The sequence below is a fragment of the Lutra lutra genome, chromosome X, assembly GCF_902655055.1.
Source record: "Lutra lutra chromosome X, mLutLut1.2, whole genome shotgun sequence".
Taxonomy (NCBI): Eukaryota; Metazoa; Chordata; class Mammalia; order Carnivora; family Mustelidae; genus Lutra; species Lutra lutra.
The window spans coordinates 34,918,182-34,943,819 of record NC_062296.1 but is presented as its reverse complement, the minus strand read 5'-3'; the positions used below and the strand labels follow the sequence as shown (position 1 = coordinate 34,943,819).

At 41.9% G+C, this 25,638-nt stretch overlaps 1 protein-coding gene across 7 annotated transcripts in view; it reads left to right on the top strand.

The window, feature by feature from the left end:
* The window catches only part of PAK3 (p21 (RAC1) activated kinase 3), a 248,423-nt gene that overhangs the window by 148,899 nt on the left and 73,886 nt on the right, over positions 1 to 25,638 (top strand). For all 7 annotated transcript variants that reach the window (XR_007124783.1, XR_007124782.1, XM_047716045.1 and 4 more), the window contains one exon: positions 6,915 to 7,116. Coding sequence is in view for 5 of the 7 variants with exons in the window: in XM_047716045.1 (XP_047572001.1) it covers positions 6,942 to 7,116 (175 nt within the window). In the remaining 2 variants the exon portion in view is untranslated. The remainder of the gene's footprint in view (positions 1 to 6,914; positions 7,117 to 25,638) is intronic.

The window sequence follows — 25,638 nt, the reverse complement described above, 5'->3', positions numbered from 1 at the left end:
AAGCAGCTGTAAAAAGAGCCAGTACCTCCCTTGCTTGTCTGGCTGCTTCTGCAAATCCACCTAACAAGGAGCTCAGTTCTTCCTGATCAAATGATCTTAGAAATGGCTTCCCTCCATTACACACTGTAATGGTATCTCCCAGGCAAGGCTCTCTGAAACAGCACACCCCTGTCTCTGATAGCAGAGTCCCCTCTGTGAGTGCCCCAGAACAGACAGGCTCCAAAACAAGGCCGTCTAAGAATTGGTTCTCCTGGCCAACGCAACCTGTTGGAGTCCTGTCAGTTAATCACCTAGCCTTGGGTCTTTGGATGAGAACAGCAGGTGAAACCAGTAAGTACCAGCCCCCAGTGGGTTGAAATGAGAAAGCTAGAACTGTCTTAGGAGTATGTGGGGATGATAGGAATGTATATACGAGGAGTATGCATGTGGGGCTGGTTTCCTTGGGTGCACGTTGCGTGGGTGTCCTGAAAGGGAAATTGAGGAGCATCTGAGATTCTCATCTCCCCTCTCATACTTTGTGACCCTGGGTAAGTCAGCCTCGGTGCTCTATAAATTCCTCATGGTGGAGACAGGGCTGCTACTCCCTTTTTCACATGGTGGTGTTTAGCTCCAATGAGGGTGGAAGCTCTTGGGATGTTACAAATTTGTGGAATAAACAAAAAAATGAGGTCTTGCTCATCAGCTGGTAGCTGACTTCTATGCTGTGCCCACTGGCTTGGCAGTTAGACTATGGCTGGTTTTTCCAAACATGGCTTCTTGGCTCAGACCTGCTTTGAGTAGGCATATAGGCTTTTGCAACATGATGAAAAACGTACTCAGAGTGGCGCTAAATGCACAGAACGTATAGAATTCTGTTCACTACTTCATGTGTGTATTTAATGCCGGCTGGGAACAAGGCACCGTATGAGGCAGTGTGAAAGCATACAGTTAAGACTGAGGGGTCCTTACCTTCAAGGAGCTTATGATACAGCGGGGGACATGGCATGTATAAGAACTATGTGCGGTTTGACATGAGGTGACAGATCTGCCGAGTTGGACCCATCTGGCTGCCTGTCATTAGTGGTTGGGCTGTCCCTCGTCCACCTAGCTTGGAAATGCGAGGAGTGCAGGTTTGGAGCTGCTGGGAGACTCGGACCTGGCTCATTCTCTCTGTCAAATGAGGTGAATGTTCTTTCCCTCCTCTTTGGCATCTTAGCATACTATGGGACTTAATGTCCAAAAAGCCGCTAGAAATCTTCAGATGCGGGTTGCTGTTGAAATGCAAAGCAATGTCTTCCCAATTAGAATATGCTGTTCCCTTTGTGAATGACTCGGTGGTGGTTTTGGGGGTTTTTGGTGATTGAAACCAGTCCCCTACATCTTCTTGCATTGTCAGTCATAAGCTGGTTGTTTCAGCTGCCAATAATGTGTCCAGGATGAGTGGGTTTTGTATCAGCATAGGCAAGTTAGCAAAGGACACATGGAAGGTCAGTAGGCCATCTTGAAAATGGGTGGCTGTGTTTACAAAGGAGCCGAGGAAGGAGCCAGCAGGTAGCTCTTGGATCCTTTTTCCCCACCACCAAAGTATAATTCAGTGTGTCCATTGTTCTCCTCATTCTCAAATACTAAGAACAGCCCAGCACTGACAACATTGTCTCAGGAGACACTTTGGCTGATTTTACATCTATATCTACATAACACCTCCAAGTCTGGAGGCTGTCATTAAAATTTCAATTATTCTGTGATCTATAGAACTAGCTCTTGTTAATCAAGGTCTCCCAATTTCTAGAAATTTGAAAGACTCTTCTATGTTGTTACATGTTTTAACATAGAGCTCTGTGACTTGTTTACTCTATTTTTGAGATCCTAAAATCCCATCTCCTTTCATATGTGTTCTCGTCAGTTTGGCTGTCATCTGATAAGCTCAAGGTGTCTTGCAACCCTATTCTTTGTGTAGTATCTCAGAAACATTAGGAAGTTCCCCCTGGAAGTTCCCCCTAGGCTACATCTCCTTTCTATGTTACAAGCTCTAGTTCGATAGGAAGAGGGTGTTAAGCAATATTGGTGTGCTCTGCCTCTGGCTTTTTTTTTTTTTTCTTTTTTTTTATCATGGCTGTGCATCTGCTGGCCTGGGCTTTTGTTTTTGAAAGGAGGCCAGTATTAGTTTGTTTCTCGTTGGGGAAATGTGCAAATAAACAATTATTTTGATTTTGAAAGCAGACAGAATGATACAGACAGGTGGGTTGTCTCTGATGGCACCAGGTCTGATTAAAACATTTCTTCAGTTGCTTGTGACTTAATAGGAGGCCTTGAAAATCATAGGGCCAGTGTTTCTGGATTCTCACCCTTTACACAACTGCAGCAATTGGGCACGATGGGCATTTTTATTGTATCCAATTCAACACTGATGTCGTAGTATAAATTTTACCATGCTAGCTGGAGTACAATTGCTCATTTCTCTGTCCTCCTGATTCCTGCAACATGGAAGTTGGAGGCTTTCTCTTTTAATCTACTGAGCCCTCACTGAGTGTCTGGTGTGGCACTGCGCTGAGTAAGCTCATTTTTGAGGAATGAGCGAATAATGACAGTTGTTTATAATGCCTAATCATTTCATTGGAAGCTGCCATAGATCTTGATTAAAGTTTTCCTCTAAAATGCTTTGCACTAAATCTTTGTGTTAAAATGCAAGTCAGGGGTGCAAGGGTGGCTCAGTCAGTGAAATGGCTGCCTTCAACTCAGGTCTTGATCTCAGGGTCCTGGGATCAGGCCCCACATCAGACTTCTTGCTCAGTGGGGAGTCTGCTTCTCTCTCTTCCTTTGCCTCTCCCCCATTCTCCTACTTGCTCGCTCTCTCTCTCTCATGCTCTCTGTCTCTCAAATAAATAAATAAAATCTTTTAAAAATTAAGAAAAAATAAAACACAAGCCAGTGAAAAGCTGTGGGGTGTGTGTGTGTGTGTGTGTGTGTGTGCATGTTTGTGTATGTACCTGTGTGTGCATGCCTGCCCTCACACTTGGGGGTAGGGTTGGATGGAGTGTGGAATAGAGAGAAGAAAAAAGCTAAGGAGGAAGGGAAAGAGAGAAGTAATAGTTTCTAGTACTCTGAAGAAAGGGATGTCCAGCCTCCCTGGTTATCCTGAAACAAGAGGCTCATTTCTTATTGCTGATGAATTTCACTTATAATTACAGAGCATCGGTAAGCTACATGAAGTCCCAAGGGCCAGATCAAAAATATACACCATCTGTAGGAGCTGCTTGCATTCTCTCTGAAAATCCCAGTAGCCAAGTAGTAAATCAAGTTGTGAGCAGATATAAACTGTTGCTGGTTGTCCATTAAAGTTAGCTCCTTCTCCACGATGCTAAGGGCCAAGTTTTAAAAGTGAAATGAATGGGCTGGGGCTAGATCCAGTGTGCCACTCACTTGCCAGTTTCTGTTCTGTTGCAGAAGTGAACAACAACAGTTAAACTTTAAAGATAAACAGTTTTTTGATTGGGTTCCTAGAGAATAATGGCACTTTTGTACAATTCTTGAAATAGAGCCTACAGCCACCCCGAACAAAATAGTCTCTTTCAAGATCTTGGAAATAATGACATCATAGGCAGATTGAACCAGCAATCCATTAATAGTATCCTTTGTAGAAAGCTGTCTCAGGAGAGGGACCTGGTTTAATAAATTGGTATTGTTTACAAACATAAAATAATCGAATCCCCCATTCTTCTATATTTCTGGAATAATCAGAGACACTTCTCACTTGGGAAACAAACATACTAACAGCTGAGCTTCCTCACAGGCCCATACCCTTTTTCCATCGGTCTTCTGAAAGCTTGCTTTGAAGCACTTGCTTTGAAGGTGAATTAGAGATAATAAGAGCCTCCTACACTACCCTTTTGTCACCAAATCAGAATTCTCTGGAATAATTAGGAGATAAAGGTTGGTTGTGCCTGGGAGTGGGAAATAAAGAACCGAAGTAATATCAGGACAACCGAAGCAAAACCAAATTGGAAATGTCTAGGTAAAACTGAACGATACTTTGCTTCAGGTTTGCCATTTTTAGTGTTTAACTAGACAAGGATTTCTCAGGTTCTTTTCTGTCCCTGTGAAAGGTGGATTCTAGTTCCTCTTACAATCCCTGGATGAGTTGAATACAGCTAAAGCAATTCCAGTTTGCTGGGCAATAGAAAGGTGTGACATATAAGCTGGGTGCCTCACAGATGCCTGTGTTATGGACCACAGCAAGTATGTGGTGGGCAAGTTTTTGATCCGTGATTTCAAGTGTAACATCGGGGAGTATAGTTAGGGTTTTCTACCCCCCTTTTTTCCCAGCCAAAAACATACCTGGTCAAATGAGGTCAGAATAATCAGGCAGCTTGAAAAGAAGCAGGGCACCTACCTGTTGAGTAGCTAGCCAGAGAGTAATTAGGAACAAAAAATACCAGTCCGTTAGCCACACCTAATTGATCAAGAACAAAGGAGCCTAGTATTTTGAATTACGTAGGTGTACTAGAACCCTGACTGGCCCAGACTCTTGCTTACCTTATTATGTAAGGTCAGCTCCATATATCATATTTCAGAGGCCATGCCTGTTTCTCCAACTTTCATCATCTTAAGTTATGTAATAGGTCATCAGAAAATATGTATTATCCCTTCTCTCTCTGTGAGATACATTTTTCAGAAACCTATCTTCTGGGGATTTCTATTTAAATCCTTAGGTGTTTGGGGTTTTTTTGGGGGGGTGTCATTGTTTTTTGCAATGGCTTTCAAATTTCATTATGTTTACCAAGCTATATTTTGTGTATCTGAGCTTTATGTAATAATCACCCCATACTCAAGCATTATTTTTAAACCCCCAAAGGTAAAACAAACAAAAACACAAAAAAAGAGTGCTTTCTGTGGCAAATTCTTCTCACTGACTAAATGAAAACCGGGAACCTGTCCACTACAGAGTACTGCTGCTGGTAAAGTCAGTGTTCAACTCGCTTTTCTTCTGGAGAAACAGTGAATTTAGAAGAACCACATTTAAAATGCAAGAGGGAATGCAGATGCATTAGCAAGAGTTCCACATATTAGTCAAAATATTTAATAGAGTATATCCTTAAAATCATAGATTTTCACTTTATCTTGTGCTATGGTTTCACCTATATAGGAAAAAGCAAGGTTAATCAGGTTGTCGTTGGTGATCAAGCTTTTATTACGGAGTGTTTCCCCTTGCATGATTACTGAAAAAACTACAGAATGGGTCTTAAATTTGTTAAGATAATGTAAGATGGGACACTTGGGCAAAGGAAAAGAAAAAAGATCTCTTGCCCAGATTAAGATCAAGCCAGTCATTGTTCGTTGGCAGTCTCCTGTGCAGATGGAGAAACTATTAATTGATACTCACCTGTTCTTGAATACTTAAATAAGAGAAAATTTAGGACATGGTAAAATTTTAAAAATCTTCCACATCCCACAACGTCAGAGTTCATGACTGCTAATAATAAATACATTGTACCCACTAAAGGGATAAAAATAATTATGAAAGATTCTTTCTCATTACGACAGGTGATGAGGAGACCCTGGTCGTTGCTGTACTTGTTTGTTTATAGTAAATGTTGTTGGAATAAAGTGATCTGCTAAGTCATTTTTTGATAGCTCTTATACTCCTAAATTAGCTCCAGTTAATACTTGAATTTACACAGATTCTGTTGCACTGGGATTTGACTTGTCTTGCATTCAACCTGGAGATGCACTTGGAAGATACTCTAAAGGCATGACTTGAGATGGCAAGCCTCCACTGGGGTCCTAGCAGAGGGACTTGAATTAGAATAGGAAAACAGTTGCAAGCAGGAACTCTTCCTCGGGGAGTCCATGCTTTTCCAGGTCACTTTACCTTCCAGTGGGATGAAACCTGAACATATTCAGCCCTAAGCACAAGATACTAACAAGTAATAAATTAAGAGCAGGTAAGTTGCCAAAACCTTGACTGGTTCTTTCAACCCTGTTACTCAGGCCAATGCCCTCATTCCCCATTTCAGGACATAAAACATGACAAGGTTGAAAGTATAATATCTCCTCAGGAACTGGTCCTCTCCTTGGAGCTAGCTCCTCTTTTCTTGTGGTGACATCTGGCTCAGATTTATCTTCTACCTGCTATCTGAAGGTGGGGCATTGTTTCCCCATCAGTACACCCAAAGTCAGCTAACACTGTCAGGCCTACTAGATTGTGTCCCAGTTCTTTCTCAAAGAAAGTAGAGTGTGTTTTGTACATCAGGTACACACAGGTAGGAATCTGACGCCAGCGGCATCCCAGTGTCAAAGCAGCTAACACATCCTTATTTGGGGCTATTAACAATCAACAGCCAAACTCATGTCAACCCCAGACTTTGAAGAGGTTGTGCTTCCTGAGTGTCACCAAAATCAGAGTAGAATTTTTTTTTAAAGATTTTATTTATTTATTTGACAGACAGAGATCACAAGTAGGCAGAGAGGCAGGTAGAGAGAGAGGAGGAAGCAGGCTCCCTGCTGAGCAGAAAGCCGGATGCGGAGCTTGATTCCAGGACCCTGGGATCATGATCTGAGCCGAAGGCAGAGGCTTTAACCCACTGAGCCACCCAGGCGCCCCCAGAGTAGAATTTTTAAAGAAGATTGTAAATTGTTCATTGAGACTGTGAGTGGACAGCAGAAAATAGAAAGGGATTTGATGTGTTTGTGTGTAGGTACTGAAGAGCCATTAATTATCACCTTCATTTTCCTCTTTGGAAAATGGTATCATTTGTCTTTAGGGAGGCATCTCCCTCCCCTTTAGAAAAGAAGCCTCCCCAAAAGGTCATCACAAAACCTGAGACCACGTGAGACCAGTGCTCTTGTGTCTAAGGTGGCAGAATCCCCATTTTACTGGATTTTTTTTTTTAAGGCCGCTTCTTTCTCAATTCCTGTTTTCTCCTCCTGTTCTGTAGGAGCTGTGCAATCAGTTGTCACTGAAAATGTCTGACAGTCTGGATAATGAAGAGAAACCCCCAGCTCCCCCGCTGAGGATGAACAGTAACAACCGAGATTCTTCAGCACTCAACCACAGCTCCAAACCACTTCCCATGGCCCCGGAAGAGAAGAATAAGAAAGCCAGGCTTCGCTCTATCTTCCCAGGAGGAGGGGATAAAAGTAAAGTATCAGTGGCCGGGCATTGAAAAGGGGCTAGTTTTCTTTTTTCTTTCATTGTCACTTTCTTTCTTGGGTAGTCATTTCTGGAGCATTGGCTGTGTGGGGCCTGCCTGCCTGACCTTTCCGTCTACATCTTCAGAGGTTGCGTTTTGTCAGAGGATAACATGTGATTGACTTAACTGTGGGTTTACAGAAAATACACTTAGGCCGTGTTTGCATCTCACATAAAATTGAATTCATGGTGTTCAAACAAGGGAAGTCATAACAACAGCACTGTCTTGAATATATGAATAGTGACTTTGTTTCCGTTAACTTAGATGGGAGTTTATAGTAATTCCTTTCCAACTGTAAGTTGTCCTTTTTCGAAATTTGAGTGTAGGTGGATTTACTTCTATATACCTTTCTGACAACGGTGAAAATTCTGAATTGTGTATGTGGGAGGCAGTCCGAGTTGTCACATGATTGTCTCTCTGGCTCTATCATGAGGTGGGAAGACACTTCTGAGTCCTTTGTTCCCTCTCTCATTCCTCTACCATCAGCCCCATTTGCACTGAGCATCACAACAATATATTGACATTTATCCATGTGTTGTTCATAAAACCATTTGTGATACTGAGGGGCTAGAAAATCTCTGGTAAATAGGGGTCAGGTTGCATTACTAAGCATAAACTTAAACATGGTTTCTATAAGTGTGACTATTGAGCTGGAAGAGGGTGAAGCAAGGACCACAGCAAACTGCCAAAAAGGAAAAAAAGGGAGTATCTTTAGAAAAGGGACACTTGCCATCCACTCCTTTGAGTTAAAACAAATAGCTTCGCAGGTCACTTACATGGTGTGAATGAGTCCCACAATTCATACTGTAAGGAAAGCCAACACTCTTAGTAGGACCAGGATTGCCTCTTGGTATGCTTCTGTCACCGAAGAGGAGCTTTATTTCTGGTGACCTGGATGGAAAGGAGGATAGAAATGTCAAACCCCTGTATGTGAAGACAAGCAAAAGGACAATGAAGCACTTTCCACACAAGGGGTCTGCAAACACGCACAGGGAATGGCCAAAGGTGGGTTTTCAGATACCGAAGTGGGTCCCGGGGGGGGGGAAAATAACTTCCCAGAGCAAGGGATGGTTTGAGAAATTTCTGGTGTGCTATGCCTAGGAGACCAAGTCCTCAGTGAGCGTGGTGCAGAAGAAAGAACCATGAGACCCTGCCGCTCCTGTGTTGCATCTGCCACAAGTGCAGGAAGCGACTGAAGCAGGGGACTGTGTGCCTGCCCGAATCTTCATGGTTCTTGAGACTGCCGTGCTTTGGAAGCCTTTGAATAATACCACTTGTCCTTTTGAAGAAAAAAGAGCCAACCAATGCCTACACGAGGTCAGCAAAAACAGAGAAGCCGACATTTCTGTTTTGTGCCAACACCTGGGAATGACCTCATGGTGAAACCATTGCTGCCTGACACAAACCTATGTCCAAATCTTCTCGGGGTTGGGGGAGGGGGGAGCCAAGCCAAGTTTCTGGTGTACTGGCACACAAAGAGAAAAGCCTGGATAACTCCTTCTCTTCTTAAGGAATGATTTGAACAGTGCTTTCTCGTGGAAGTCCGGAACTGAAAAAAAAAAAAAGAAAAGAAAAATCTCAAATTCAGAGTCCTGCTGATGCTTCCCAGTCCTTCTGGTGTCTCAGCTGCATTTACCAGTGTATCCCCTTCATGTTAAGGTTATCTTTATAATGAGTTGCTTGTCTCAGATCCTTGAGCCCTTAGATCAGTGATCCAGCCATTCGAGAAGACTTAAGCCAAACTAATGCATACATTTGTTGTTCAGAATCTCACAAAACCTCCTCTGTCTGAAGATCTTAATGCATGGGGTTCTGACACTATCACTAATGTTGTCTTCTTAATAAAAGAAGCAGTAGATAATTTAACAGAGCCTTTCAGTAATACAAGCTGACAAATAAAATCTGGCTAGAAATGGTGACATAACTTTCAACAATCTGTTCCGAACAGAGTCTTTAGCTCAAGAAAAACCTATAGATGAGGCGGAACATTTGGTCCAAGAGCACTCATTGGCTGAAGTTGAAACTGAACCTGTTGATGCCGCTAGAGGATGACTCTCAGGAAGCTTCCGGTACCCCAGGGGTGATTATCATAAGTGATGATGAAGATACTTGGGAAGCTATGGGACTGGAGACAAACACAATTAGAAGCAACAGGTGCAGAGTCTTCAGAACATGATTAAAACCTCCCCAAGAAAGTAATAGAAATTGATACATTTATACATCAAATCGTAACCTGTTCAAAGATTGAGTGGTTTAAAAGAACTCTGTAAGGAGGTGCTGTGATGCCTTCAAGATATCACTTTGGAGAAAAAGCATCTTCCGCAGAACTTCAGTCATCAAGGAGAACCATTTAATATTGTTACTGGACAGCTGATAAGCTGCCTTCAGACCAAGTGTGAATGATTTCATTGAACTCTCTATAAAGAGGTGCTAAGAGTCTTATTACACTACCATATTAGGAAAAAAGCACCCACAGAAGAGCCTAAATCATGAAGGAGGGTCATTTAAGTATGCGTAATAGGCACTTGGTAGGCCACTTTTAGACAAAGCTTGAACAATTCAATTTGAACTCTGTCCAGAAGTGTTAAAGTATCTTCAGGAAAGACTTGAGGAGACAGCATCTTCAGAAGAGCGAGTCATGAAGTTTTACCACTTCAAACCACTTGCTTGGATAGGGCAAAAAGCACAAGCAAGTTGTTCCAATTTCAGGATTGGATTCCAATGATTTGAGAGAATATGAAAACCCATGATTTGAGCTAACAGTGCAACCCTGTTCATCATTTCACTGTCACCCCCATTGTCCCACTGCCATAATGAGCACGACATCCTCATCACCTCTGGAAATCATCTTAGGATCTAAATGGAAATGCTGTAGAGCCTATCATTTTTACAAATTTAAGCTATGTAAACTCTCATTATTCTCTTTATGTAATGTGCTGTTACTGTTTTGTTTCACTGTGCAAAAAATTATCCATGAGGGCTTTCAAGAGTTCGCATGTGACCTCACTTTCTCTGCCCCCCCCTTTTTGGGAAACCTCCTAAAATCATACTTTCCTCAGCTAAACTCTACTACCTTGAGGGTTTCAGGGGAAGTTGACCCTCAGAGGTAAGGAGGGGTCGCTGTTTCCCTGTTTCTGCCTCTTGGTGACTCCTTGGGTTATAGCATGATCAGTTGCAAATGAATGGGAAGAGTACTGGATTTGGGCTCTGAAGAACCTGGATTGGAGTTCAGCTCAGCCACTGATTATGGTGACTTTGGGCCAGTCACCGAGTTTCAACACCTGTTAAATGCAGGGAGTGATACCCGGGCTACCTCACAAGTTATCTTCTGGTAGCCAAATGCAATTCTAAGTATAGAGAGCTGTTAAAATTAAAAAGTGCTAAATTATGGTGAGATGGTATTACATTTGTATCATTCTGGACCTTAAAAACAAAACAACAAAACAATCAGATTTTTTAGAACTCTTGTTTCTTTCTTTCTTTCTTTCTTTTTTGTTTTTTTGTTTTTTTGGTTGAAGTACTTTTGTGTCTAACTAGAACTTACATGTTGATTATAGAAAACTTTAAAGAAAATGAAAATTGCCCATACTTTTACAAGCTAAAAATAACCACTGGGTTGGTACTTTTCCTCCTCATCCTCTTTCTTCATATCATATGGAACTTGTTTATCAATATATAAAAAGATGGAAACTAAAGACAAACAGAAAAAATAAAAGTAGCCCATATTCACAAATCTCAGAAATGATAACATTTTATTGGATTTCTCTCCAGATTTTTTGTGGTGTTATTATATATGGATATGGATATAGATATAGATTATATAGATATAGATATATATTATATATATAAAATCCTCATATACAGTTTTTTACATAATTAAAATCCTAATAGTGCAGTTTTATTTTTTCATTTTTTACTTAACATGCACTTAAAAGTTTTATCACAAATATTTTCCTACATTTTTAATAAGTTTTCCTAAATACCATTTTTAATGGTGTGTAATATTTCACTATACAGTGGTATCATGGTTTATTTGACCAGTTATTTTGTTGGATATTTGGGGTCCTTCCCAAATTTTTGTTATAAATAACGTTATATTGTCTATCTCTTGAGTTAAATGAAAGCAGAGAGTTTTGCTTGTTGAAGAAGTCTTTTTAATAGCTACATTCCATTGACCAAATGGAGTTCAAGAGATAAGGCAGAAACAAAATAAAAAGCAGCGGCTGTAATTTCCAGATTGAGGATCTATCTTTGTTAGAGACTGTTTCAGGAGCTGGAGCTTGGCATTAAAATGAATTAAGAGAGACCTTTTCCCACCATGATACTTTATCATAGAAAAGTTTTCAAGTTGTAGAGCAGGAAAAGGACATCCTGAACAAGTGCTTTGATTTGATTTTACGGTCCCCGAGAAGGGTGAGACCAATCAGGTTTCTCGGCTGCTAAAGAGCTTGGAGCCCAATGTGTGGCCCATGCAGAGCACTCATAATGGGACCGTACGGTATGTATGCACTTTGTATTGGCTTTCTTTCAGGCGCCATTTTATGTTTCTGTCTTTGTACTGGGTTTTTTTTCCCTTTTACTTTTCTTACCTACTTTGAATTTATGCTATCATACTGTATTTTGTGTCTTCTTGTAAGCCGCCTTATACCCATTTGGGAACAAGGAGGGGACTAAGTACATGGATGAATGAATCTGAGAAACTACATCGATAAATAAACCAGTAGGGCAAATGCAATGAAGCAAATGAATCAGCCAGGACCCTGCAGACGGCATAGGGCCTCTAAAAATAATCAATGTTAAGGATGTGAAGCTTGGAGGAACATGTGGGAGAGAAGCAGGTGAGGCTGCATTTGGAGGTGACATGTTCTGTGTGACGTCTGTGTCTTCTGATGCGCACTTTATGTGTCCCGTGTCATGTGCCACACTGGAGCATTAGGCGGGTTTCAGAGGACATGCGATGCTGTATCAAGAGCTGTATCTTTAGAGAGCACGGTTTGTGTGCCCTTTGTTTGCGGGGGACCCAGAGAGATTTGGGAGCTGGTGAGCTTGGGATTGAAGTGAAGACCCCTCTCCCTGGAGGAGTACAAGGGGATAGGTGGATAGAAGTCAACTCAAGACGAACAAGAGGTCATCTACCATTTACTCACTAATTCCCAGGTGCCCAACTGTGCCAGGCACTTTATGTGTATTGAGTCTTTTCATCCTCACAACTGCTCTGTATTATCCCCTTTTTGCAGATGAGCTCATTTAAGTTCAAAGCATTTAAGTAGGCAGCCTAGAATCACATAGCAGCCAATGGAAGCCAGGAGTCTCCCAGGTCTCTCTGACTCCCGGCCCTATGGGTATTCTGCTTCATCACACTACCTTGCAACAGGCCAAAGGGAATACGTGGTAAACTCTAGTTTGCTCCTCGCCTCCAGAAACCAGCGGTGGCTCCCATTTTCCCTTAAGATGGTGGTGTACTTTGAAGCATATTTGAATTTCAGGAGGGGGAGCCTTTTTTTTCATCACCACTCAAAAGGGAAGAAAAAAATTTTTTCATTTTTTTTCTTAAGAAATGATGGTGAGAAAAAATTTCCAAAATAGAGATATGCTAACATTGGATTTGGGCATTCTGTGGGTTCGATTCTCATTTGGTGTGTGTACTTGGCAGGCTTAAATATTGCTTACTTGAAAAAGTCGAGGCTCTGCATGAGGGTGTTCATATATGTGAAAAAGTTCTTCAAGCGCCATATAGTTTTGTTATTATATTGCATATATATAGTTGTTTTGATTCCTGGCATGTGCTCTTTTCTCTATACACTATACAGGAAGGCTTTGCTGTGCGACGATAATATTAAAGAAGACTCACTGATCCTTTATGGTCGTGTTAATCAAATGTTCTGGTCAATGCACTTTATTAACTTTCATCTAATTAATGCACAATAAAAAATACTTAGTGTGATAACTAGACTGAACAGTATGCAGTCTTTCTTTGGTGATGCTAAAGACCCTTTGGGATCTTGCAGTAGCCCAAGGTTATTATCATTGCACTAGCAATGATTGGGAGTCAAAATTAATTATCAGACAGCCAGATGTCAGAGACTGCTACATCCTGAATGGTTTTTACATTCTTCTTGGTTCTTCAAATGTAAACCATACAGCTCAGCAGAGTGCTCTTTGGAGATCAAAGATCTTAGCCATTGGGAAGCCTCAAGGATGTGGCATCTTGCCTGTCCTCCAAGGTCAGTGCCATGCCCCAGGAGTAGAACCACCTTGCCCTGTGGTTGAAATGGGAAGAAGGTGGGATAGTGATTTCCTCTGTCTGCTAGGGCCTTCATTTCTATGTCAAGGCCAATAAAGAGGGAAATTGGGTGCCAATATGGTGGCCCGCTAAAATGAGCAGATGGTCAAATTCAAGAGAGGTATGGAATTCTGGATTGGGAGGTGTATACATGAAAGGAAAGAAGCAACAGGGAGATCTAAATCAAGAGAGGAAACAGTGTGTGAGGGGGAGGGTTAGGGGGTAGTGAGGATACTGGGGATGGATGAGAAGAGGGGAAGGCAGAAGAGAGTTGTTTCAAACATGAAAGTGAAATGTTGCAAGCAGAGGAAAATGGACACTAGCTAGGGAATATGCAGTTGCTTTCCTTCTTAAAGCAAATTAGGTCTTTTTTTTTCTGTCTCTCAAACTCATGCCTTGTATAATTATCCTTTGAACAGGAGTGTCTGGCTTAGGACATTGCCTCATTGCCTTGTTTTGTTTTCTTTTGTTTTCAAACATTTTCCATTAAAATTGTTGCATGTGTGGACCAGGTGTATATGAGAGCAGAACCAGTGTGTGTTTCCTGGTAGGAGATGGCTAAGAGTCCTAATGATTTGCCAGAATGATCGTTGTTGCTGAGTATTTTTGAAGATGATACCCCTGCAGGTGAGGGTTATCTGTGCATGAGTGGAGATCACTAGAAGGGCTCACATGGGACCATCATTTCCTTTCCCCCAGCATCCCCATGGAACAAACATACACATTGGGCCTGGAGCTGCTTTTGCAGAATGAAGTACCATTTTTGAGTTTTTATCTGCACATTAAAGGCTGCTAATTTATGGAGAATACATATGGTTTTCCATAGTCCCTGAAGACCTGGCAGGAAGACATGGGCTTACTGTTTCACCAGAGGGGATGAACTAGGCATGAAAAAATTCCAGATATGCTGATTAGGGACTATGAATTACTGAGAGCGAAATTTTCTAGGTTCTTCTGTTGGGGGGCTCATGGCTTTCACAGGTTCTACCTGAAGGAGGACAATGAACCTTCCACCCTGGTCCTTCCCAACTATATACTTAGGGATTTGTTAACATAATAAAAGATTATAAGAGCACAGAGTGTTTGAAACAGCCCATTCTAATCCTCTTTCTCAGTACTTATATTTTCATAGACATCACTCATAGGATGGGAAGTGCTGAGTAAAAAAGTGGCAGATTAGATCTCCAGCAAAGAGAGTCACCTGTTGCTTAGTATATTGCTAATGAAATGATGTATTTGGGATGGCAGTTAGAGATAACGGTGTTAAAGGTGGTTTCATACCAGTTGCCTCCTCCAGATCTCTTATGGTGGAAGCAAGGATTAGCCCCCATTTTGTAGAGGAAGGCAAAAGGTTAGCGACTCAGAAGTTGAATGACCTCCACAAAGTTGTCCCACTGCGGGTTACAAAGCAAGGCAGACCTGGACTTTAGATCCTCCCTGACTTGTAGTCCAGTGGTGGCTGAACATCCCACTGCTTGTCATAAAATGGGGGCCACCTAACTTGTTTTGCAAATAGGGTTTTAGCCCATAGCATATGCAAAATTGGAATTTTTACAGAAACAAGTGACACCCAGGTGAATCTCACCCCCTTTCTCAGTCTGCAGTGACAACAGGGCCTTACCTTTGTCTTTACAAGTAACTCCTAAGAGTCTGACCGGCTAGCAAAAGGCAACAGCCTTGGTAAAAAAAAAAAAAAAAAAAAAATTGTTAATTATTAATTGTTTCTCCCTGATGCCAATGTGATTCTGGAGGCTTTTAAATCTTTTTTTTTTTTCTATTCAAAAATTACTCATGCTTTTGCAGTTAAACTATGAAAGAACCATAGGAAAATAGAACATGACAGTCGCCTCTCATTCCTTCTCTCAGATACACTTATAATCCAGTATTTAAGGATTTGGGTCTTTTTCCTCATTTAATAAATACCAATTTCCTTTTCTGCTTGGAATAGGTATATATTTTGCCCAAGATGTTAGGTTGAAGCCAAAAATATATCCGTGACGTAGAACCTGTTTTTAAATCTTTTACCCACCTTACACTGTCAATTTCTTTAAATACTTAGCACCAAAAAATCAAATCTATTTTTGTGTCTTACTTTCCTGTGTAGTCACCATGTAATACCTTCAAGTATTTCCAGTGGGAAAAATAAATTTGAAGACCTGCAAATGACGTTCTTTCTATGCTACCCCCAACCAAAATAGAGGAAAACTAGAGAATTATTCCCTCCCCTGTGTAAGGGAAAATACACACTTCATGAAATGAATAAGAAATTCTCACGGATCCCTGCTCATCCTGTCCCCCTAAACCACATTTGTTTACAGAGCAGAAGCGTCAGAGATGAGAACCATCTTTGTAGAAATCAGTCCCTCTGGCTCTCTTGCTCTCTGTGACACCACGTGCAAGGCTGCTGTTGCCATAGGAGGAACTATAACCCAGAACTGCTCGGGAACACTTCTTCTTACCCAAGTATAAGGCTTCAGAACAGTTCCCTCAGGGGGAGGGGGCGATTATATGGCACAGTGTACTCTGTGACCCACACATCAAAGGCTGGAGCAGAACAGCGGTTTTTGTTTTTTTTGTTTTTGTTTTTTGTTTTGTTTTTTAATAAAACAAAACACAACAACTCCACTACCTAATGTACTTTCCTGGTAGTTAAGTAGACACGAAGCCATTTTAATTCTTAGAGGCCACAAGGGCAACATTCTGTAAATGATCTTTGTGAGGCATTGACTCACAGCCTCTTAGTGAATGGGAGAAATGAATGAACCACAGGAAACACCTATCACCCAGCTAAAGAGTGACCGAGTCACTGAGGATAATCTCTTAGGAGAAGTAGAAGTTGTTGCCTACAGGAGGTAGATGGCCCTTTAAAAATCCTTCCATTTCTTCCTAACGTGGCTTTCACAGAGTGAAGCTGGGAATATTGAGATGAGAAACAGGCATTCTGGTATGACAGATCTCTAATTTAGCCATCCCCTCTGCCCTTGCTGGAAATGTTTTTTACGTCTGCACAAACTGTTTGGCTTTCAGGAACACAAAACATTTGAGTACAGATTACACCTGAGCAAGGAGAAGGGAGGTGGGTTTCTAGTGTCAAGCTGAGGGTTGCTGGGTGCGGGTCCCGCCTGGGAGAGCTCCAGCCCTAGCAACTTCAGTACAAGCCCCCTTGCAACATATCTTGTTAGGCCTCCTTTATCTCAAAGGATTTCAGGGAACATCACAGGACAGAGATGTGTAAGTAGAAAGCTAGGCTGCATGCTAACTTGAAGCCCAGATCAAGTTTACTATCTATCTCAGTTTAAAAATGAGATGGACCAGAATTGGCCTCCTGGAGCACTGTTTATAGTTCCCTGGTATACTTCACTCAGAAAAGATTTGTATCTGCTTTTTATGTGCCTAGCTCCATGCTGAGTGTTATGGGGCATAGTACACAGAAGACAGGGTTCCCTGTCCCCTCCTGTGGATTTGTAACTTTCAGTCTGGTTGCAGAGTTCACACACACACAGAGTTTATAGGAAATGCCTAGTAGGTGATCTTAGAGGCAACAGATCAACAGATGCAGTTACAGAAGTTCTCCCTATTCCATCCCCCCTGTATATTTTTCTTCTCAGTCAGTGTGCAGTAATCTACCATTTGGAAGCCCGCCCCCACCATGCCTTGTGTACCTTGCTAGCAGCAGATAGCTCCCTGAGTTGTCTTCCAGAAAGTACCTTCTCTATTATAACATCCACCTGCTCAAAAACCTTTTCTAGCACATTCTTTATTACCATCTCCAATTTCGTCTTCCTACTTTCCAAGGCTATACCCTATCTCTTTACCTGTGTGTCTTCCCACTTCCTCATCAATATGCTGTATACGTTCCTACTTACAAGCTTTGCTTCTCCTGTTTTTTTCTACTTAGGGTGCCTTACCCTTTCCTGCCTGTCGATTTTTTTAAAAGATTTTATTTATTTATTTGAGAGAGAGAGAATATGAGCAGGGGCTGAGGAGAGGGAGAAGCAGACGCCCACTGAGCAGGGAGCCCTATGCAATGTGGGGCTCCATCCCAGGACCCTGAGATCATGACCTGTGCCTAGCCATTTTTAAAGACCATCTCTCAAGGCCTACCTCTTCTGGTGAGCTCTCACTATTCACCGCAGCTTTCTGTCCCCTTTTCATATACTACATCATTTACACTCTGTTCTTTTCGACCTACAATCTGATTGTCTTTGGTCTGGTAGTATTGATCACTATTTTTTATTTGCTAAGTGTGCTTCCCCAGTCAGATTACAAGTCTAAAATATTACTTCAGTTCCTAATGAGCGACCTAGCACAGTCTGTCACTACACTGATCCACAAGGCTGTGTACACTGTCAAAGGAAAGAAAAGTGGGACAGTAGCAAGACAGAACTGTTCCTTTTAGAGCCACAGTTGTGAAATGCTTTCTGCTTGGAACTAGCCAGCCTGAGTGTGTGTGTGTGTGTGTGTGTGTGTGTGTGTGTGTGTTTGGAAAAATTATTTCTGCTTTCTACATCATATTTTGCTTTTAGCTTTCTGTATTAACTTGGCTTTAAATGTCACTTATTTTTCCTATGCCCCGTGCCATAACCTCATGCTTTCAAAGAAATGATTATTATTCTGTGCCTTTAGGCTCCGTTTATGTAGGAAAGCATTTTCCTATGTCTGTTCACTGCCATTCCCTTTCTTCTCCTGCATGCTCTATTTTCAAGGAGCTAAAAAGTGCTCTACTAATAGAATTCTGGATGTAACCATATGACATTATCCAATGAGAAAGCCCAACAAAACTTCCAGGAACTATAGGGGAAGATGAGTGGAATTTCTACAATGAGGAAGATTCAGGTGACCATTTTCTAGAATGCTTTCAGAAGGCAAGCATAGCATCATCATCCAGGAATTCCATGTGGGGGAGAATTGGTCACTTTGCTGTACCTTGAACCCTGTCCAACTCTGTTGCCAATATATGCTTTTGGCCCCAGAGTGGTACCTGGCAAGAGGTATGTCTGAATGAGTTTGGACTCATCCCTGGCATTGAGGAAGAACAGCCCCACCAACCAACATCTTCAAATTTAACAAGTACTTTAAAATATACCCTCCCACCTCACAGCCTTTTTAGGGAACCTGAATCCTAGTCTCCTCACCCATGAACACATAAAGGCACATAGGCATGACTAGTCTCCATCTTATAAGGTCTCATTTCATGTAATGAAGGTCATTCATCCATTCATTCATTTATTCATGTGCTTATTCAAGTATTTGTTGAATCTGGTACTGTGTTAGATAGATGTTGGGATACAGAGGTAGCTAAGTCTCAGTTCCTGCCTTTAAGGAACTGATGGCCTAGTGAGGGGCACGGACAAGTCAGTCATCAATTAGAGTTTACTGTGGTAAGTGCGGTACAGAACTGGGCACTGAGGAAAGGCAACTATTCAAGACCGAGGGGAAGTTAGGGAAGTCTTCCTGGAGGAAGTAAACACTGAACTGAGGTGAGTCTTAAAGAAGAGAGCTAGCCTTGTCAGGGATGGGTGGCATTCCAGATAGAAGGAGCAGCATTATGAAGGCTGTAGGCATGACACATTATTAGCGGGAGTTCTATGAATACAACTACAAGTAGTTCCGAGTAGCTAGTGCATAGAGCACGAGTTAGCGAGGGGGGTAGGAGATGGAGCCATGGAAGTAATTGGGGAGAGGATCCTGGAGGGCTTATATATGCCATACTAAGGTCTTTGAATTTGATTTTGAAGGCATTAGGGAAGCACTGATGCAGAACATTATCAGATTTGTGTTTCAAAATATCACTCCAGCCACAGGAGAAGAGTGAACCATGGGGGCGGGGGGTTGGGGGGGCAAGAGGAAGGAGACAAATGGAGTTATGTGGCTGAGAAATGACAGTGGCCTGGCCTAACGGCCAGTATCAGAACAAAAGAGGACAACACAGAGGGAATATTTATGAGAAAGCATTAGCAGAGCTAGGCAACTAAGAGGATGATGAGAAGAGAAGGGTGAGGTAGGGAACATGGGACGATTTGTCATTTCTTGTTTTATGTGGGAGAAGGCAGTGGAAAATTCATTTACTTTTGAAAATATCAAAATAGAGGTGTTCAGAATGCAACTCCATGGGGTCAGAGTAGAGCAGAGCGGTCAGATTGGACATCCATATGGTAAACCACTAATGTAGCTGGGAAGTGGAACCATACAAGTAGGTGAGGTGGCCAAAGAGAGAGGTGTATTGCTAAGAAGAGATGAGGACCTATAACAGCTCCTGGGAAATACTATTTAAAGAGTCAACAGAAGACCCAGAAATTCAGCAACAGGCTCTAGGAAAGGACTGTGTGAAAGAAGGCAGGAAGGATTTCATTTCATGAAGTTCAGGGTCAGCAATATCAGTTTAGACTGAAAGGTCAACAGTTTTAAGGACTGAAAGTGGGCATTTTCAAGTAGGAGATTCGTTCAGGACCTCAGGGACTCATTGCACTGGTTTGAGGAGTGAAGGTTGAGGGAGTCTGGGTTGCCTTTTCAAGAAGTTTAAAGCTCCAGAAGGAAAGGTGAAGCTATAGCAGGGAGAGAAATATGTGAGGTGTCAGAGGGTTTTAATTTTTAAGGATGAAAGGGATCTCAGCAGGTCTCACAAGCAAGACAGGAAGTGTCAGTAGGGAAGGAGAGATTGAAGATACAAGAAGAAATAGACAAAATAGTTGGTGGTGTGAGAGCACTGGAGAAGTGAAAGGGACTGGTACCTGGAGCATCAGTGGAGAGAGAAACCTCAGGCAGAGGGGCGGGGGGCGGACACTGCTTCCGGTGAGACATGAGATATTACTGATGGAGAAAAATGCAATTGGAGTGGGACAGAAAGCCAAGTCAAAGGAGTTCCAAACTGATGGCCTCCATTTTTCTCAGTGAAGTGAAGGAATTTCGTATGCAGAAAGTCAAGGAGGAGAGGGTGAAGCAGAAGCTTGAGCAAAAGTGGGAAAGTTCTAGAATATTCAGTAAAAGAAGTGGGAAGGGAAGTTGGCAACAAACAAGAAGAATATTGTCAAGCACACTTATGACCAACTATGGTCTCTGACTTTTATAGTATGAGCCAATCTATGTAGCTGTGTGATTTTTTTTTTTTCCTCCAATAGCTTGTCAGCCTCAGTCTAGAATTGGAGATTTCATGGTTGCATTATATTAGAGTAGATTTTTGCAGGAGAATGGCAAGAGTAAGTCAGAGAGTGGCATTGCTTCCAGACCAGTGGCTTAAGAGTAATTTAAATGATGGACCAAAGAGTCTAGGCCATAAGGAAGCTGGAAACTTGGCAAGAATGGAGGGATCCAGGGATTAGTATTTTTGTTGAGACCAAAGAACAATTAAAAAAAGATTAAGGTCTGGAAAGAGAGCTAGCATTTTGGGAGGCTGGGATAATGGGGTTTAATATTTCAAAGAAAGGATCATTCTGGATAATGAAAAGGCCTGGGGTACCTGTCGTCCTCCACTCAGCAGATGATCTGTGGAGCTTAGAAAATCATTTGTCCAGGTCTCACCCCCACAAATCCTGCTATAGTAACTTCTGGGTGGGCCCTAGGCATTGGTCTTTTATAGAAATCTACAGATTATTCTAATGAGTGGCCCTGGTTGACAATCACTGGGTTAGTGGTGGCCATAGGAGCAGACTGAACTAGAAGGGAGCTGAAATTCCTTAGTGTTGAGGGAGGTCAAGGAGTTAAAAGGAAAGAGTGTGAAAGAGATGTCCATTTATATATATCACGTTTCACAGAGTGATGGCAGCACTGAGGGTAGGAAGGAAGACCAGGAGCCTGAGTCCTCAATGGATAAGGGGACCTGGCCAAGAGCACTGAATGGCAGTAACCTCAAAGAAGGGGCTTTTGTAGGCAAGTGCAGAAGTACCAATCTCAGATCAACAGCTTTGAAATGAAAGGGGGAAACCCCGCCCTGCCTCATTCCTCCACACCTAAGAACTTGGGATGAGGAAGAATGAGCAGCGTCCATCAGGATTATCTGAGGAAGTGGTACCCCCATTGGAGAGTAGAATTGGAAGTTGTTTTTCTCCACCCCAGTTGCTTAATGGAGAAAGCAGAAGAGCTTTACAAATTAAAGGTTCTGGGCTCTGCCCCAGACTAACAATCTGAATCGGGGTGAGGTTCAGACACCTCCCTCTCTCTAAATTTTCCCAATGAGAGTGATGCACAGTGCAGTTTGAAACCTGAGGCAAGAAGTGAAGAGAGCATTTAATGAACAGGTTGAAGGTTTAGGGAATTGGTAATGGAATAAGCTGTAGGTACTGGAGAAAATGCAAGACATTGATTGGGGTAGGGCGTAGAGGAGGATGGATGACTAGGGGGCTTTTCTTTCTTTAACATGTAAGTGAGATGGAGAAAGGTGTCAAGATGAGAGACTCTCGGGAGGTTCACTGGCCCCTGGAGTTATAGCCAGAACTCATGCACACCCAGAGGGTCCCAAGGCCAAACACTTTGTAGACTGTAACCTAGTTGGCAACCTGTGGCCTTAGTTCTATGTTCCAGTAGGGTATGGATGATACACTTAGAAAGTGGTACTCATTTGTTTTCTGCTCTCTGCAGACATCATCCCAGGTCTGATCAGGCTGAGTCTTACAGGTTAGACTGTATCTTAATGTAAATAACCAATACTCAATAGAATTTTCTGGAAGGATATACAGACAGACATTTTACTGTAAAAGAAAAGAGACAAAAAATTCTCATCTAAGCACCATTCAATCATATTTACTGAAGACTAGGACTTAAAAATGTTGTTTTTTAAATGATACTGAATAATAAATGGTGTAGCTGTTAAGAATGTGGGCTCTGTAGATATGGTTGGGACCTAGGTTCAAATTCTGGCTCTGACACCTGCTAGCTCTATAACCCTGGGTATGTGGTTGAACCTTACTCACACTTTCCTCATCTACAGAACAATAATACAATACTAATAAGGTTTACCTAATGAGATTGTGATGGAAATTAAATGAGATGACCCTAGAAGCACTTTTTGTACATGGTGACTATTCCCTAAATTAAAATCATTAAGTGTGCAGACATAAGCCAGGTGCTAAGGGATGTGAGAATGAATAAGATACAGTCTTTTCTGCCAAGTATCTCCAATTTTATCTAGAGAGACAGGTATATAAAGAAGAAATAATCCAGTATTGATCCATGCCAAGATCTGAGTATGCACTGGACAGTTCTATGGAAGCCTGAAGAGAAGGGCATTTAACTTCATCTGCAAAGGGAAGACAGAACAAGACTTCCCAAAGAAGAGGAAGCCCAAGAGTGAGTGAGTCTTCAAGAATAAGGACTAATGGGAGTTATCCATCCAAAGTGTGGGGTGAGGGATCTTGGTAAGATAGAAGAGTTGCCAGGACTTGGCCTAGCATGAAAGTCTTGGCAGTAAGAGAAAAATCTAGCTGTTTAGGGAGCATGATGTGGGTATGGGACAGTGGGAGTTATGGCGAGAATAGACCACAGAGAGGTAAGCTTGGGGCAGATTGTGCAGGCCCCTGGGTAGCATGTTAATGAGCATGAACTTCTACCATATGGGCAATGGGGGGTCATTTAAGGATCTTAATGACAGGGATGTGGTCAGATTTGTGTTCATTACAAAGTAATGAAGAGCAGGAGGCAAGATTGGAGGCAATAAGACCAGGTGAGAAATAGCGGTACCTTTGACTAAGGTGATGGTTTGTGGGGAAGAAAGGAAGACCATAGATTCAAGATGAGTGTGGGAGATACACTAGAATTTGGTGACCAATTAAGGTAGAAATACAGTGGCAATCAAAGAAGCTGCCAAATTTATGGCTTGGGAAGTTGGGCCAGTGCTGAATTACCCAAAAACGAGAGTAAGCAGGGGCTGCAGGCCCCGCAAATCAGGGGCCCCCAAAACCTGGCCACATTTTTAGTCTGTATATGTAGTTTTTAGAAAGACTTAATCACCATAGGAGTAGCAGAACTTTTTGGACTTTTTAACCTTTTTATGCTTTACTATTGTTTTTATTTGAATTTCATGTTGTAGTGGGGTTTCATAATCTTTTCATTGCTCAGGGCCTCCCAAAAGAGTTGGTGTCTAAAGCCTGAATCCTTTCTGATCTGGGTGGTTAGTGGTATCATTTCACTGAGAGAACATGGACTTGGAGGAAGAGCAAGTTTGGGCTTCCTGCCTTTGATAGGCTTAGCCCTGAGTGAAGGGAAGGGCATGATCAGGCTGGTGAGGGACTGGCAACTGGGTAGCCTTCTAGAGAGACTCCACAAAGCCATTTCATATAGCTCAGCCCAAGTGAAGTGGTTAGGGCTAAGTCAATAGTCCTCAAACATTCGACCAATACTAATGGAAAGTAAGGAGAGACTGCTAGCAAGAGAGGTCATGAATGCAAGTTGATACAGTGATTGGAGACATAGATTGAGCTATGGGTTCTCAACCTAGAGTCGGGGGAGTTTTAAGCCTTTGAAATTATATGCAAAATTGTGTATATGTGTACAGTGTAATTATGGGCAGAAGTTCCACAGCCTTCTTCAGAATTTCAGAGCTGTCTTTGACCCCAAGAGAGTCACCTGTCACTAGGAGTAGATTAACTATGAAGCGAATAACACTTCTTTAGAGTTCCTCACTGCCTTGAGGAACTGGCAGTCTTTGTAGTGTGTTTTTCCTTAAAGGGAACATTCCTCTTGAATTGTGTAAAGCATTTGGTCACACAATACCCAGATCATCCCTAGCCAACCACGGATCAGGAAGTTACCCAGTATGGGTTAGTTTCTGGCATCAGATACCATCCAAGAGGGACGAGTGCAAAGAAAGGACTGTTAAAGGCCAAAGACTGCATTAGAAAAGGCAGAAGGGCAAGCAGTGCCAATCAAATAAAGAATGGCACCGATGGAGGAGGAGAATCAGACCACACTGTGAAGGAAGTAAAAAGAGAGAGAGTCAGCTACACCCAACATGGATGGGAGAGCAGGGAAGAGAAAAAACAAGGACACAATCAGAGGAGTGGCTAGGATAATGGCCTGGCAGCCAAGCAAGTATGAGTGGTAGCTATGGGACCAAAACACACAGCAGAAGTGGGTACCCACATAAAAAGGTCTAAGCTTCATATTCAATAAAGCAGACTTGCTGTAAACACAGTATCCAAGCTGAAGTCAAGTTGAATGGCACATATATACTTTTCAAAATGAGTCCTAATGTGTTCTGTGGCCAGACAAAGGCTTTGAGTGACCCTTGTTCCCCCACCCCTGCCTCCAATCTTTCTTTCCTAATCCTGTATCTTAATCTTCTTACTCCTTGAATGTCTGTATTTCTGCACCATCTCTCTGTCCTCTGGCTGGAGATAGGGAGTAGTAAGAGAGGGTAGAAAGAGAAAAGAAACCATGAGAATGACATTTGAATGTGAAAGGTTTTGAATTGAAAATTTATCCTGGGTAACCCATAAAACCAGTAATCCATATGTGGTTAATTGAATGTTGTCTAAAATTCAGGCCAAGGAAACATCTATTTGAACCAGAGTGTTCTAAGTTGGCCACCCTGGCAATTCTGAGGTTGACTGGTTTCAATTGGGCAAATCATGCTGACTTTCCCATTATTAGGAGGGTGAGTATTTTTATTATCTTTTGAGTGTAAAATGCACCCCAATCAGAGATACATGCTCTGATGTGCTTATGTGGCTATTATGGAACCTACCTAATGCCATTTTACATTTCCACGGCAACTTCCTTATGGAATCTATTCCAAGATAAACTAATTTCATTACAGTTCCCAACTTAATTTCTCCAGTGATAATATCTTTAAAGGTTTTGACATATTAACTGTGGACGTGTTTCTTCATAGTTGTGTCACTATGAAAAATCCGCTACTTGAGGACTATGATTTTGAATGGCTAATATGACAAAAAAAATATTAGGAACATGGAGAAATAGCTACAAACTGGAATGACTGAGCCAAGGCATTGATTTGAGGTTACTAAGAACTAAGTAAAATTAATTCAGTAAAAAGCAGCCATTTATATTTTCTTACTAGCAAACTGCTGAGGAGTAAATGATTACAAACATTTTTAATGATAAAGATGTGTAACATTAATGGTTTGCAGCAGTGTTCTCACTGAAAGAAGACAAAGAGTGTATTAAAATATGCTTCATAATGTAAACGTGAATAAGTTCTATTTCGCTATGGTTAACATGGAAACAATTCAT